Source organism: Folsomia candida, unplaced genomic scaffold, assembly GCF_002217175.1.
Source record: "Folsomia candida strain VU population unplaced genomic scaffold, ASM221717v1 Fcan01_Sc066, whole genome shotgun sequence".
In the NCBI taxonomy this organism is placed as follows: Eukaryota; Metazoa; Arthropoda; class Collembola; order Entomobryomorpha; family Isotomidae; genus Folsomia; species Folsomia candida.
The window spans coordinates 243,253-255,886 of record NW_019091258.1 but is presented as its reverse complement, the minus strand read 5'-3'; the positions used below and the strand labels follow the sequence as shown (position 1 = coordinate 255,886).

Sequence of the window (12,634 nt, the reverse complement as noted above, 5' to 3'; positions counted from 1 at the left end):
CTCCACTTATGTACATACATACATCCATCTCATCTCTACTTAGCAAACCATCCAGAATGAAATAGGCTCAATTTTCATTCATATTTTTATAATTTTACCTCTTCTCTCGCCCAGATATGAATCGACACAGATGAAATTAACTTATTAAACGGTATGCACAACTATGATAACCCATCCAAAGCAGACCAACCAAATATGCACCTGAGAGTCAACCCTAGTTGGGCAAGTGGGGGAAGAAGAAGAAGAGGCAACATTATATCGACCAGGCTAAGAAAAAAGGTAACGCGCGTCCTAGCGTTGCAACGGTAGGAGGCGACGTTAGCTCTCTCCTTCCGTACGTTTTCTCTCACCCACCAGAAGGACGCAAGAAGGGAAACCAGTTTTTGGTCCAAATTCAAATCGTGGCATCGTTTAAAGGGAGCGAGCCCCACGGTTTAGAGACCAGTCTGCTGAGCGACTTGGCCAAGACCATTGCTTGCTCTCTCAAAACTTTGTTCATAAACTTTTAAAAACAGACAGACAGGTAAACAAACAAAAGGAAATTATTTTACTCTGGGTGAAAAGTGACTCGAATTTTTGACCAGTTTTGCATAAAATTTGATTTATCAACAGAATGAAGTCAGTGATCTACTCCGTGGCCGCTTTGGCCCTCGTCGGTGTCGTGGCTGCGGGTACAAAGAACGAAATTGATCCCTCCGGACAATGGGCGCCCAGATCCGGATGGGGCGGCGGAGGTGGTGGTGGTGGGTGGGGTCAGGATGTCTCTAGCGGCCTCATTTTCGTCGGCCTTCCCCTCCTCTTGTTGATCCCTCTTCTCTTCTGCCTCCCATACTTGCTCCATGGAGGAGGTGGTGGTGGCGGTCATGGAGGTTGGGGGGGTGGTGGTGCCGGCGGTGGTGGGGGTGGTGGCGGCGGTGGTGGTCATGGAGGGGGCGGTTGGGGCGGATGGGGACGGTCGTCCGACGTCCAGCGAAAGACGGATCAACTTACGCAGCAAATTTTGCCAAAGTTGTCCTCTTAAGAACATGATGCTCTCTTTTTAGCAAAGAAGAAGATTGTTTTATGGTGAGTAATCAATTTTTATAGATTTTGATGGAAAGTTATTCATAAGTTTTGATTTTGTTTGCAGAAGCTTCCACACCAAAAAAGATTGATGAGTCTCTCTAAACTAGATATGTAACGCTACCTACCTCCTCCCGAAAAGACGTGACAATTATTTATTCCCTCTCAAATTTGCCCCTACTTGACGGTTACTGTTCCTCTTTATCCTGTTCTTTTCTCTCAATTTGAACTAAACAAATCCGGACTTGCTCTACAACGAACCGAGGACTTGACGACCACCTATTTTTTGAAATTCTCCATAAGTACTTTTACAATGCATGCAAACTGTTTTTTTAGTCAAGTCCTACCTACAAAACCCTGCCATTTTAAATCTATCAAGAAAATGACGACCTTATATATTTCCCTGTTAAACAATTCGGACCCCTGACTTTTTCTCTGGACGAATTTGGTATAATATTTATTTTTGCGAGTTCTCACTCAACTCTGAAGAAAAAAATTAATTTATTTGAACAAATTGTTGTTATATTTTATTTACTAAAATTGTTGTCTATTTTTTATAACTGCTCATTTATTTGAGACAATAATATATTTTTCTATATAAAAAAAAATAAAATGAAAAATGTTGAATTTTGTTGCATACGAATACGATACAGGAAAAGTAGAGAAGTGGAGTAGGGTTGTGATGGATAACGATTTATCATTTCTTCTTCGTGAGATGAGTTTTCTGTTTTGTGCGTAAAGTGCTTTTAAGGATTCGCATATGAGCATATTTTTTAGTTGGGTGGGAAGAAGATGAGTGCAGATTTGGGAGAAAATCACGGTTTAATTGGCATGAAATCCGTAACTTCTTCACACAAGAGATGACAAATGGGTGCTGCGGAGTAGGGCCAAAGTATGTAAAGGAATAAGTATAAATGTATTTAATTGTCTTAATTATTGGGTTGTGCAGCGTGTGTATCGTGGTTCGTTGGTTGGTTGGTGGAATGAAATTCATGCTACAGGTCGACTTGACCTAGAGACTCGGCATTATGTGTTACGGGAAGATGATTAACAAAAAGGTCCAAATACAATTTTTGAAAAATGAATTTTACGAATTTTTTGCAAAATTTTCAAGTGCCAAGTTTAATACGAAATTTAGAAATAAATACTTAAAACACCTTGACCCAGAGACTCATAAAGAAAAGAGAAATATCAGTATTATCTATGTGTTACGGGAAGATGATAATAAAAAGATTGTTTCATGAAAATACAATTTTGTGAAAACTAAATATGTAGAAACTTTTCTGCAAAGTTTTCAATTGCCAAGTTTAATCGGGAATTTGTAAATATGTAAATCACAATTCCTACCGATTTTTGAATGTAATTTCTGTTTGTTTTTTTTTTGGTAAAAACTGTGGTTGGCAAAGCTATTCAGAGCGTGGATAAGGTCACACTTGTAATATGAGTAGCGATACATAAATAGGTACTAATAAAAAGCCTGAATCGCTAGTTACCACAATTATAATAATTTTATGAAATTTTTAATGATGACATGGCACACAAATGAGCAAAAATTGCCTGGCTATCATCACACATATCTAGAAGGAGCTGGTGTGGTCGTTTTGGGTTGTTGGATGCCACAATTGTGAAGGTAATTTTCTACAGGTGACGGTAGTGCAGACCAGGGTGAGAAGTTTAAGGGTTTCAAAAGGCTCACTTACTTTTTTATTGAGATGTTTTAATAAATGAGAAACTTTTTAGAAGAAAAGTCACTTGAGGTGTGACGAGAGGGGAGGCGCAAAGATGGAAGAGATGGACCAAGGAGGAAATTACGTGGGTGCATGCATGGCGTGGGTAAATACGTACGTACGGCTTATCTTACAGGTAAAGTTTGTACATAATCTTATCTTGTGCACACGATTTTTATGCTTGCTTTAGCTAATTTGGATTAAAGTCAGGCAAGCAATTGAAGAATTTGCAACGAGATGTCGACAGCGTGAAGACATTCCGACAGAGACGGGAAATACATGAGAAATGAATTTCAGTATGAAATTTGCCAGCATTTTGAAATATGACAGAAATATTGACCAAAAAATATGCACGTTTTCTCGAAAATTAATTTCTGAAAATCGTTTCCCAACTTGAGATTGTTTGTCTAGATGAGAAATAAATCGACCTTTCTTTTTTGATGGACAGTCTTTCACAGAGTAAAATTCCATCTTGCAAACGCAGAAAAATTGATATTTCTAATCAGTCAGAAAGTCTTGAATTTGTATGAGTTTAAAAACAATTCAAAATGGAAAATAAAATGTATCAAAATTTTTCCGAAAATCATACTTTTAAGTTTTCATTACATGCCAGCATTTGAGTGAAAGTTGTAATGAGGATGAATTTATTACTCGCAATGTGCCACACACGCATGCATTCTCATCTCATCCACTCGCTTCCCTACAAATTGACAGCTTAATAATAATTACGACCATCAAATGCATGAACTAAACTGACGTGCAAAACGTCGTCGTCGTCGTTGCCGTCGTCGTCGTTGCCGTCGTCGTCCAACGTGACCATATCAAGCTGCTCTAGTTTTTTGGCACAAACCAGGCAAAAAAATCCTTCACAGCTTACAATGTGAGTCATGTTGTTAAATGTCTGTAATTAATTAGCCAGCAGAGATGAATAAGAATAAGACGCGCATGCAGTTACTTATTTACAATGGAGGTCTCCCAGAGTATGCTCTCAGATTTTGAGCAAATTAGGGGCAATCGACCACCAATTTAATTAATATGTAATTTGCAAAAGACACGATCTGCCAATTCTCAGTTTTGGCGGAGAAATTTGCATCCGAAAAGGAGAAAACGCATCACCTTAAAGTCGACAAGTTTTGCACTTTCCAAATTTACTGCGCGTTTTCTCCTCTTCGGATGCAAATATCTCTGCCAAACGTGCCCACTGGGAGATCGTATCTTTCTTCAAATTTGATACTAATTAAATTTGCGATCGATTGACCCTAATTTGGTCAAAATCGCAGAGCATACGCTGTGAGACCTCCATCGTTAGCTGAGTTCAAATGATTGAGTTGGACATGGTTGCTCTCGGTGCGCGTGGATGGATTCATGCAAATTCCAATCCGTTCGTTCGTAGGTACGTGCGTATTAAGGTCACTCTTGAAGATTCTTTCCTACTTTGGTCAAATGCGTGTGTGAGTGAGTGAGTACATCTGAAGAAATTTGTTGGGGTGTGGTCTCGTTACACTAAAGATGAAAGCATGTATATATCTGCATAGCTGCATCATGTAATTGCAACAAATTTTGCTGAATTGAAAGCATTTTATTATTAAAATTGGGATGAATTATCAGTTTCACTATTTTTTCCTCCTTTAATTTTATCTCGTGGAACAAATCTCATTTTCATTTTCATTCGTTGTTTTATTTTGTGAGAATTTTCGTGCAAAAAAAATGACGAGATACGAATCCCATGCAGTCCAATTAAACAAGAGGTATTTACTTTGATGGTATTTATTAAGTCGATTTTAATTTTAATTTTACAACATTTCATAAAATAAAATAATCGGATCATTCTGTTTCAAACACTACTAAAACTTGCGAATAAAGCAAGAAATGGAATGCGCAAATCCTGAATGAATTAATTAATACGCTGACAATAAAATGTAATGCAGATATCTTTTGGTGGCATCATCATTCATAAGTAATCGTGTTGTGCTGCTTTGTCGCCTGCCGAGAAAATTAAACCCACATTAAATGCAAGCAAGACAATAAATATTAATTATTTTGTCGAAGAGTGTGAGAACTTCCTTCCCTCCCAGTCGTCTCCTTTTTGTAAAAGTGGTGAATAAAAATATGTATGTATTAAACTTTTGCTGGGTTAATGTCTCAAGTGCATAAAGTGATGATGATGTATGTATGTGGCTCGTCATTTATAACGCAAGTGACGAGTTGCATCCGGTAAGGTGAGGAAATTGCATGCAAAAAGAAAGGTATGCACTGATAGGGGACATACGACAGACATTTGCGAATGTATGTACATATGCAATTTTACCGTAAAATTTGTGACAGACAGATGAAGAATTTGGAGGTTTTTTGAGATAAAACAAAGCACTTGTTTTGTTTCAATTAAACGAAATACTCTCCCTTTTTTAAAAAAGATGGATCCTTTAAAATTGGAAATTGTAAAAAATGTTATAAAATTTTATCGCCATTTTCATAAGAGCGTTTTGTAATTTGGTAGATATTTGTACATAAAATCAGATGCGTATCAGATAAGAGTAAGGATAATGGTGAATTAACGATAATTAGACTCATTTGATCATCATTGTGCTCCTGTGATGATCTAGTGAGTAGGATAAGACACGATTTGCTTCTATGGTGGAGAGATGCGCTCGATAAGTTTGATTTATTTGACCACTGCACCATGTACCATTCTATTTTTAATGATGATGATTTTAATGATGAGACTTATTACACTATTATTATCCAAATGTTACTGAAGTGGTGAAAGTGATTTGGTAACGTTGCAGTAGAGACGGTTCCCTCCTCCGTGTTAAAAAGGTCATTTACTTTTTCTGCAAATTCACAACAAAAACGTAGAAAATGCTTCAAATTAATTTACACTAAAGTGAATAGTTTGATTTGAATATGCATATTTATTACGAAAATATTTAGTGAAGGTTAAATGATGAGAAAATAGTAGCGACGATTTTTTGTACTGTCTGTGACTGGGTACATTTCAATTTACATGCAAACAATGATGATGGTTTTGGTCATGAGTTGGATACACGATTAATTTAAGAATTTATTTCCATGTCTGAACTATTTGACTGTGCTCAACGCCATTTAGGAAAATTTCCAAAAATTGTTTATAAATATATCATCATTCAGATCCTTCCTTGTGAATTTATATGTTTTGAATTTCTATATTCTCCACTCTCACCGGAAGTACTTAGCAGTGGCAGCAGCAGTATCGACGACAATGACATTGATCGATAAAAACGCCCCATAAAATTAAAATCGTTCTATTCTTGCGCACCTTTTTCCCACACTGAATTCCGCCCTAATCAAGCCATAAAAAAACTAATTAAGACGGATGGACGAAAGTGGAAGTAAGTAAGGGATAAAATAATGAGAGGAAATGGTTTCAAAAATAAATGAGACATTTTATTTTATAAAGTGAAAACACTTTTACTTCATTCCTGCTCATTAGCTGCTCATCCAACTAATGGCTAGTGTGCAGGATTAAGTGAGGTAGTAGAGGAGAACTCTATAAAGTACGGTGCACCCCGTAATTGCATCTATCCACTCCCCCGTCCGTAAACAACAACAGAATGTGTACACGGTCGGCTTTGGCGTATTTCTTTTTACGGCAAAAGTGCAAAAGAAGAATGAAACCAAGTTCAAGCTCAAGGTGAACAATGCAATAATAATAATAACGCGATGCAATGCAACTCGTATCCACTTTGGCACCCCGTTAAAACAAGACAAAGTACGGTACAGTAAATTCGCAAAAAGAGGAATACCTATGCCTACATACACGTAAACATGATAATAATGCTGCTACTGCTCTTATTTTCTTAATCCATTGTTATTATGTAGTTGACTGTGTAGCAAGGCAACGATGCCCTGATGGATGCTATCTCCTGCGATGAGTACCTAGTAGCCGTGTGCATGTACATATGTGCGTCGTTGTGGGAGGGAGGATGTGGCGATAGATTTGATACGTATGTAAGTAAGGATGTCTTGAAAAGAAAGAGAAAGAAAAAGGCAAAATTTTTTAACCTCAAAATGGGTCATATTTGCTGCACCAACGTGTAGTCATTGTTTAGTCGAGAGCTCATAAGGTTCGTGTAGGCGAGGGGACGATTCCAGTCTGATTCTGACCTTGGTGGTAAACACTCTACACCAACGCGACGACGAGAGGGAACGTGTATAATTTGAATAATCTTCGTAATAATTCAGTCGTGACAAATTAATACCAAGGGTCGAAATGAAGGCGTTTCTCGTTTCCACTCTGCTCTTCGGTTTGGGTGTGGTGTCCTGTTTGGGGGCGAAGGGGTCAAAGGCGTCGTCCTCATCGGCAAGTGCGGGACAAATTCCGGCCTCCGCATCGTCCGGATATAGCCAACCAATCGTGCCGAGTTATGCGGTCCCGGCGCAAGTCGTGTCGCCAGGGAGGCATGATTACTACGGTCAGCCGATGATGGCTGCCTCCACGCAGGCGGATTATTACCAGCCGATGGATCAACCTTACGTCGCTGCATCGCCAGGATATGGTAGGTCATAAGTTGAAGTTGAATTATTAGGAACGGGAACATTTAAGACCGTAACTTTCACCCCGTCTCACTTTGCCTCCTCGCTTTAATTTATTCAGCCCCCTCCGTCGGAAGTCCCGTCTACGCCCGTCACCACCAAGCCGCCCCACTATCTGGGGGGTACTACGAACCCGTCCCCCAAAGTTCGGGTCATCACCACCACTACCCAATCAAGCGAGGTCACGGGTGGGGCGGGGGGCATGGTGGGGAACTTGACAAGCTGGCCCTTCTCATCCCACTCATCTTGATCCCACTCCTTCTCTGTTGGCCATACTTCATCTACGCCGCCCAGCACCATCACCACCCCGTCGTTTACGCTGCACCCGGCTGGAAACGGTCCGGGGATGGGAAGGCTCCCACCGTGAAGGAAGCCAAGGACAAGAAGATGGACGAACTCACGGAGAAAATCTTGCCAAAACTTAAGGATTAAAAAATAAAGTAAGATGGTCACCTTTTCTTGGAAACTTTCACTCTCTAGTCAGTCATCAAGTAAAGCACTGAGAAAATTTTACTAGTCATTTGATATGTTTTAAGAGTAATTATTGACCAATGCACACGCTACAATTTGCATATTCACAGGTGAAGGGACGCTACACGGACGGAAGAGACATTGCTAATTTATGCGACAACCATGACCAAACCCGCGTGAGAGACATCTCGTAGATTTTCCCAATAATACGTAAATAATATGGACAAAAAATTAGTGCTTATTGGGAAGAGACGACTTACACTATCGTAACCTACATAAATTACATACGGCGAGAAATCAGAGGGGTGAATGTTGCGTGAGAGATGGAATTGACCTGTGACCTGCTACCAAATTCGTAGGATGAGAACAAATGACGCTTTTTACCTCAAAATTCTGAATTGCTCATAAATCACAAATCATTTATTTTTATGTATGTCTTAAATTCTTGTACAACTGCAATTCTCACCTAGCTAAAAGACAAGACTTGTTTTATTATTTCCTCTCGTATTTTACACCATGATTCAAAACGAGATTAGATTAAATCTTGGGTACAAAATTTTTTTTAGTAGGATAGAAAAATGACCCAACTAAATAACCGAATTGGACCAGAAAGAATTTTTTTATGAGTGACGCGACCTCGACAATTTTGTTGACATTTTGAACTTACGAGCTAAATTATTGTTTTTTTACATGTTGATAATTTATTTTTATTGTTGCCTAATTTTATGAATTTTTGTTTATGTGGAATTTATGACTGATAACAAGTATGTTGTGCGAATGTTTTTGATACTGTTACATTTTTATAATGCTCACGTTTTAGGTAGTACACGCAGGTAATTGTGTGTGATTGATAGCGTGTTACTTATTAAGTATGTACTCGATTATTTACTTCATCATTCCCCCTGTTAGTTGATTAAGTAGTGGATGTGTTCATTTTTTGGTAAAAAAATGTGAGCATCAATTAAATGAGGTGGTGATATGCAAGTGTGAAATTGTTAATAAAGGATTGGATCATTTATTTTTGATATGGAAAAATATTTATAACGTGTGTGAGTGCATCTTTTTATTTGCCAAAAATTAAATTCCATTCATTCTCACTCTACAAAATACTAAATAATAGATTAGTAAAACCCAAAAATGGATGGTAATCTTGGTGGTACAGACAGAAATGCGAACAGTTTTTTTCAAGATTCAAGGTTTCGATAGGTATGTGAGTTTAAAATTTTTAGATATTTTGCTCCATACAAATTAGATAAAGGTTGTGGTATGGTAATTAATTAGTGGAGGAAGTGATACGGAGCAAGAGATTATTCAGATTGAGAATAATTAAAGCAAAGTTTAAGCAGTAAAATATACAAGAATTAACGTGAGATGATATGCTATACTAATTGGATTTACTTTACTTACTCGCACTTTATCTACATTTTTGTTAGCAATGTGCAGTGATGACTGCGGATTTTTATCCTGCGATGAAGAGAGCAATCCTGTCAGAGGATGTTTCAAGAAAACGCAAAAAATCTCGGTCAGTGGTTCATTTACAGTTTTATGTATACTCATTTTCAGGTGCATCCTTAAACATAAAAACGTATTCGAGACAATTCATTCAGTGTGAAAATAATAAATTTGAAATGAAATGTGGATTGGATATTGTCTTATCGTGGCAAACATCAATTTATGAATGTGTAGCACACGAAGGATGAGAAATACTGTTGTACTGCACGTGTTATACTTTCCTTTTCGTTTCGGTACCTTTCCGTAACTTGAGATTCATCGAGTATGATAAATGCGAAGAACATGAGCTTGTCCGTCTTAAGAGTTAGCTATATTTGATGTTAAACCAATCCTCATAAATCACATAGTGGCGAAACTGGTGGGGTATAAAGTTCACAAGTTTCGGTGGGAATTTTGAATTTTTTGCAAAAAACTGCAAATATCATCTGGAGTTGTTTACATTTTTAGTGGTTTCCAGTGGGAAGAGTATGTGTGGTGGTGGCTTTCCGCCACACATACTCTATGACCAGTTGAGACGAGTCACAAAAAGTGGTTAAATTTTGATGTTATTTTCACTTTGCGAGTTTCAAAGTGCACGCAAAAGTTTGAAATTTTCACAATATAATTATCAATAGTTTTGCAACAAACTACCTTGGACCGATTAGCAATTTTGATGATAGTTTTATTTATATTAATCAATATTTCTGTGATATTGGGATTATTGATTAATATAAATAAAACTATCATCAAAATTGCTAATCGGTCCAAGGTAGTTTGTTGCAAAACTATTGATAATTATATTGTGAAAATTTCAAACTTTTGCGTGCACTTTGAAACTCGCAAAGTGAAAAATCAGATCAGATTTCTGGACCCATGCGTAACATGGAGAGGAAATGCAGAGCGAGAGCTCTTCTCGCTCAATAGAGTGACGAGAAAAAATATAACGCAGGCTTAATTGAACATGAAGGAATGAGATGAATAAGGCTTGAGTTATCGGTGCAACGATTTCATGGTGAGCATTACTTGTGTAGTTATTGATTAGAAAGGGGATACGAATATGAATGAAAAATTGGAATTTGCATAAAATTTTAACAAGCTGAATTGGCATAAAATTGACAAGGACTCAATACTTTGAAATGTAATGTGTTATGCTCTTATGTCAATAATTTACCGTCAACCGTACGACTGGCAGATATTTCAATATTTTATACTCAAAAAATTATTTATTTTTTTACATTACGGCTTTGAAGTATTTCGTTGAAATCACAAAAGTTCATAACTTGAGCCAGATTTCAATATTTTATTAAGTGTCAACGGGATGACTAACTTTGGGGGTTTAAATTGTGGCTGCTATTGCAACTATTCCCCATGTTGTTGTCAATTTGTGCCGTATGTAGCTGTGGGACGATTTCGATAGCCATTGGTGTCGTCATCATCTTTGGTGGTCCCGAGCGTTACGACGCAAAGACGAAATGACATCAAACCGTTTATGCAGGATCATCTTTCACGGGAGGCAACATCACGAGCTGGAGTCAGCACATCTCTGAAAATGAGTTTTAACTAGATAGTAATTTAGCTTGTGAATGAACTCGGGGTCATGAAAATTAACATATGGATGGACAATCTAATGTGCACATTCTGTCAACATAACATTGCGAATTTGCGGAAATTATCTCAGATTGCTTTCTTTTTCTCCATAGTTGCTCTAAAGACGTAAAATAGGACGTAAAAACAAATCCGTTTCAAACTCCAGTCATGCAAATATTTTCATAAGTAGTTTTAAAAGTAATCATGTTTAAAATGTCCTGTTAAAATGGAACGCCACTAAAAATATAGAAAAATGGACATCTTCATTAAAATAAAGGATCTACTCATCTCCGTTCCTGGACCAGCATGGGCAGAAATTTTAATCAGAGTAATTCTGCTGGGAATATTTTTGTAAGCGAACTTAATTAAATAAATAAATTCATGTCATTTAACTTCCTGAAATATTTACACATTTAGAGCACTGGAGCTGCTAAGTGTTCCTCCCTTTGTCCGCGTGATTCAGCCGGAAGAGGCGTGGCTGTACAAATTTCCAATGTCATCCTCCGCCCTCGTTACGTCCGAAGCGTTAAGCGTGAGCCAAATTGTCAACCAAATCCTTCCTCCAGTAATCATAAGTGTTTCTTTGTTTGCTTCTGGTTTTGTGCGAAAAATGTGTACATGTTTTTGTATGCATAATTTTGCACACATAGATAATTCCGCTTGATTACCGCATTGTACTTTTTGCAAATTACTAAACCATCTAATATGTAGCTAATTTATGGAAATATTTTCTACTTTTTAGTGGCTCATGGTCTGCTCATGTATCGCTGTGATATTTATAGCGTACGGAATAAATAGGAATTTAAGATCGGGGCTCATCGCTTTGTTAGTGCCAACCCTTGCAATTCCGTTGACGGGAGTTATTACAAACGTCTTGAAAATAACAGTGGGTACGTAGGCAAATTATTGTAAAGTCAAGAATATGATGTTTATGACATAATTTGCATATGTATGTGATCTCTGTAGGAAGACCACGCCCAGATTATTTCAACCGATGCTACGGGGATGGGTACATGATGGTGAAAGACGTTAAGAAGGCGTGCACTGGAGACGTGGGGAAAATACGGGATGGCAGAAAAAGCTTTCCTAGTGGACATTCTTCTCGTAAAATACCCATTATTTAACACTTATTTGCATCAATATGTAAATGCGTAGCAATATTTGGTTTACATGTTGACAACATTTTGTGTCCAGTAAGTTTCTGCGCCCTGGGATTCATCTCGGTCTTTTTGGCGTCACAGCTCCGAACTTTCGCGACTAAGGGGAAAGGTGCAAGTTGGAGATTGATAATCACGCTGATTCCATTGTTGGCTGCGACACTTGTCGCAGTTTCTCGATTATGTGACTATCGACACCATTGGCAGGGTACAAAATGTCAAAACCATATGTAAAACATACGAATGAACTGATCCATTATTATGCAGACGTTGCTGTCGGAGCCATTTTGGGATTTTCGATAATGTACGCCGTCTTCCAGCAGTACTTTCCCCCACTGAATAGCATCAATTGCCAAACTCCGTACTCATTTTTGGAAAACCAAGTCCAGTATGACAGCCTCGAAATGGTGTCCAGTTCAGGGTCAGAAAGTCGGAATTAGAACATCTTTAAAAATAATTCAGTGCTTATCATACACAAATTTGTGAAGCAAATAAAAAGCAATGATTTACAAATATGTACCTTCAAGTCTGATTAATTTTGCGCACCATTTTCTAAAGTTATTAAAC

At 37.8% G+C, this 12,634-nt stretch overlaps 2 protein-coding genes and 1 long non-coding RNA gene across 5 annotated transcripts; all 3 read left to right on the top strand.

Moving 5' to 3' along the window:
• Positions 1 to 374: 374 nt before the first annotated feature.
• Positions 375 to 3,372, top strand: LOC110862717. Of its 2 annotated transcripts, none has more exons than XR_004833494.1 (4): positions 375 to 523; positions 613 to 1,065; positions 1,130 to 2,925; positions 2,996 to 3,372. It is a non-coding gene; the product is annotated as an uncharacterized LOC110862717 (long non-coding RNA). The 2 variants fall into 2 exon arrangements; XR_002549216.2 differs by having other exon boundaries at positions 376 to 523; positions 1,130 to 2,692; positions 2,803 to 3,372.
• A 3,498-nt stretch (positions 3,373 to 6,870) lies between these two features.
• On the top strand, positions 6,871 to 8,869 carry LOC110862709. The gene is made up of 3 exons (XM_022111920.2): positions 6,871 to 7,324; positions 7,423 to 7,801; positions 7,943 to 8,869. Exons 1-2 carry the CDS (start codon positions 7,039 to 7,041, stop codon positions 7,791 to 7,793), a joined length of 657 nt encoding a protein of 218 aa, XP_021967612.1. The 5' UTR covers positions 6,871 to 7,038; the 3' UTR covers positions 7,794 to 7,801; positions 7,943 to 8,869.
• Positions 8,870 to 10,208: 1,339 nt separating this feature from the next.
• LOC110862726 (phospholipid phosphatase 5) lies at positions 10,209 to 12,586 on the top strand. Of its 2 annotated transcripts, none has more exons than XM_022111942.2 (6): positions 10,209 to 11,261; positions 11,328 to 11,442; positions 11,653 to 11,800; positions 11,877 to 12,014; positions 12,105 to 12,275; positions 12,335 to 12,586. In XM_022111942.2, the coding sequence occupies exons 1-6, from the start codon at positions 11,164 to 11,166 to the stop codon at positions 12,505 to 12,507; spliced, it is 843 nt and encodes a 280-aa protein (XP_021967634.1). In that variant the 5' UTR covers positions 10,209 to 11,163; the 3' UTR covers positions 12,508 to 12,586. The 2 variants fall into 2 exon arrangements, with proteins under 2 accessions (XP_021967634.1, XP_021967633.1); XM_022111941.2 differs by having other exon boundaries at positions 10,501 to 11,261; positions 11,328 to 11,475.
• Positions 12,587 to 12,634: the final 48 nt, after the last annotated feature.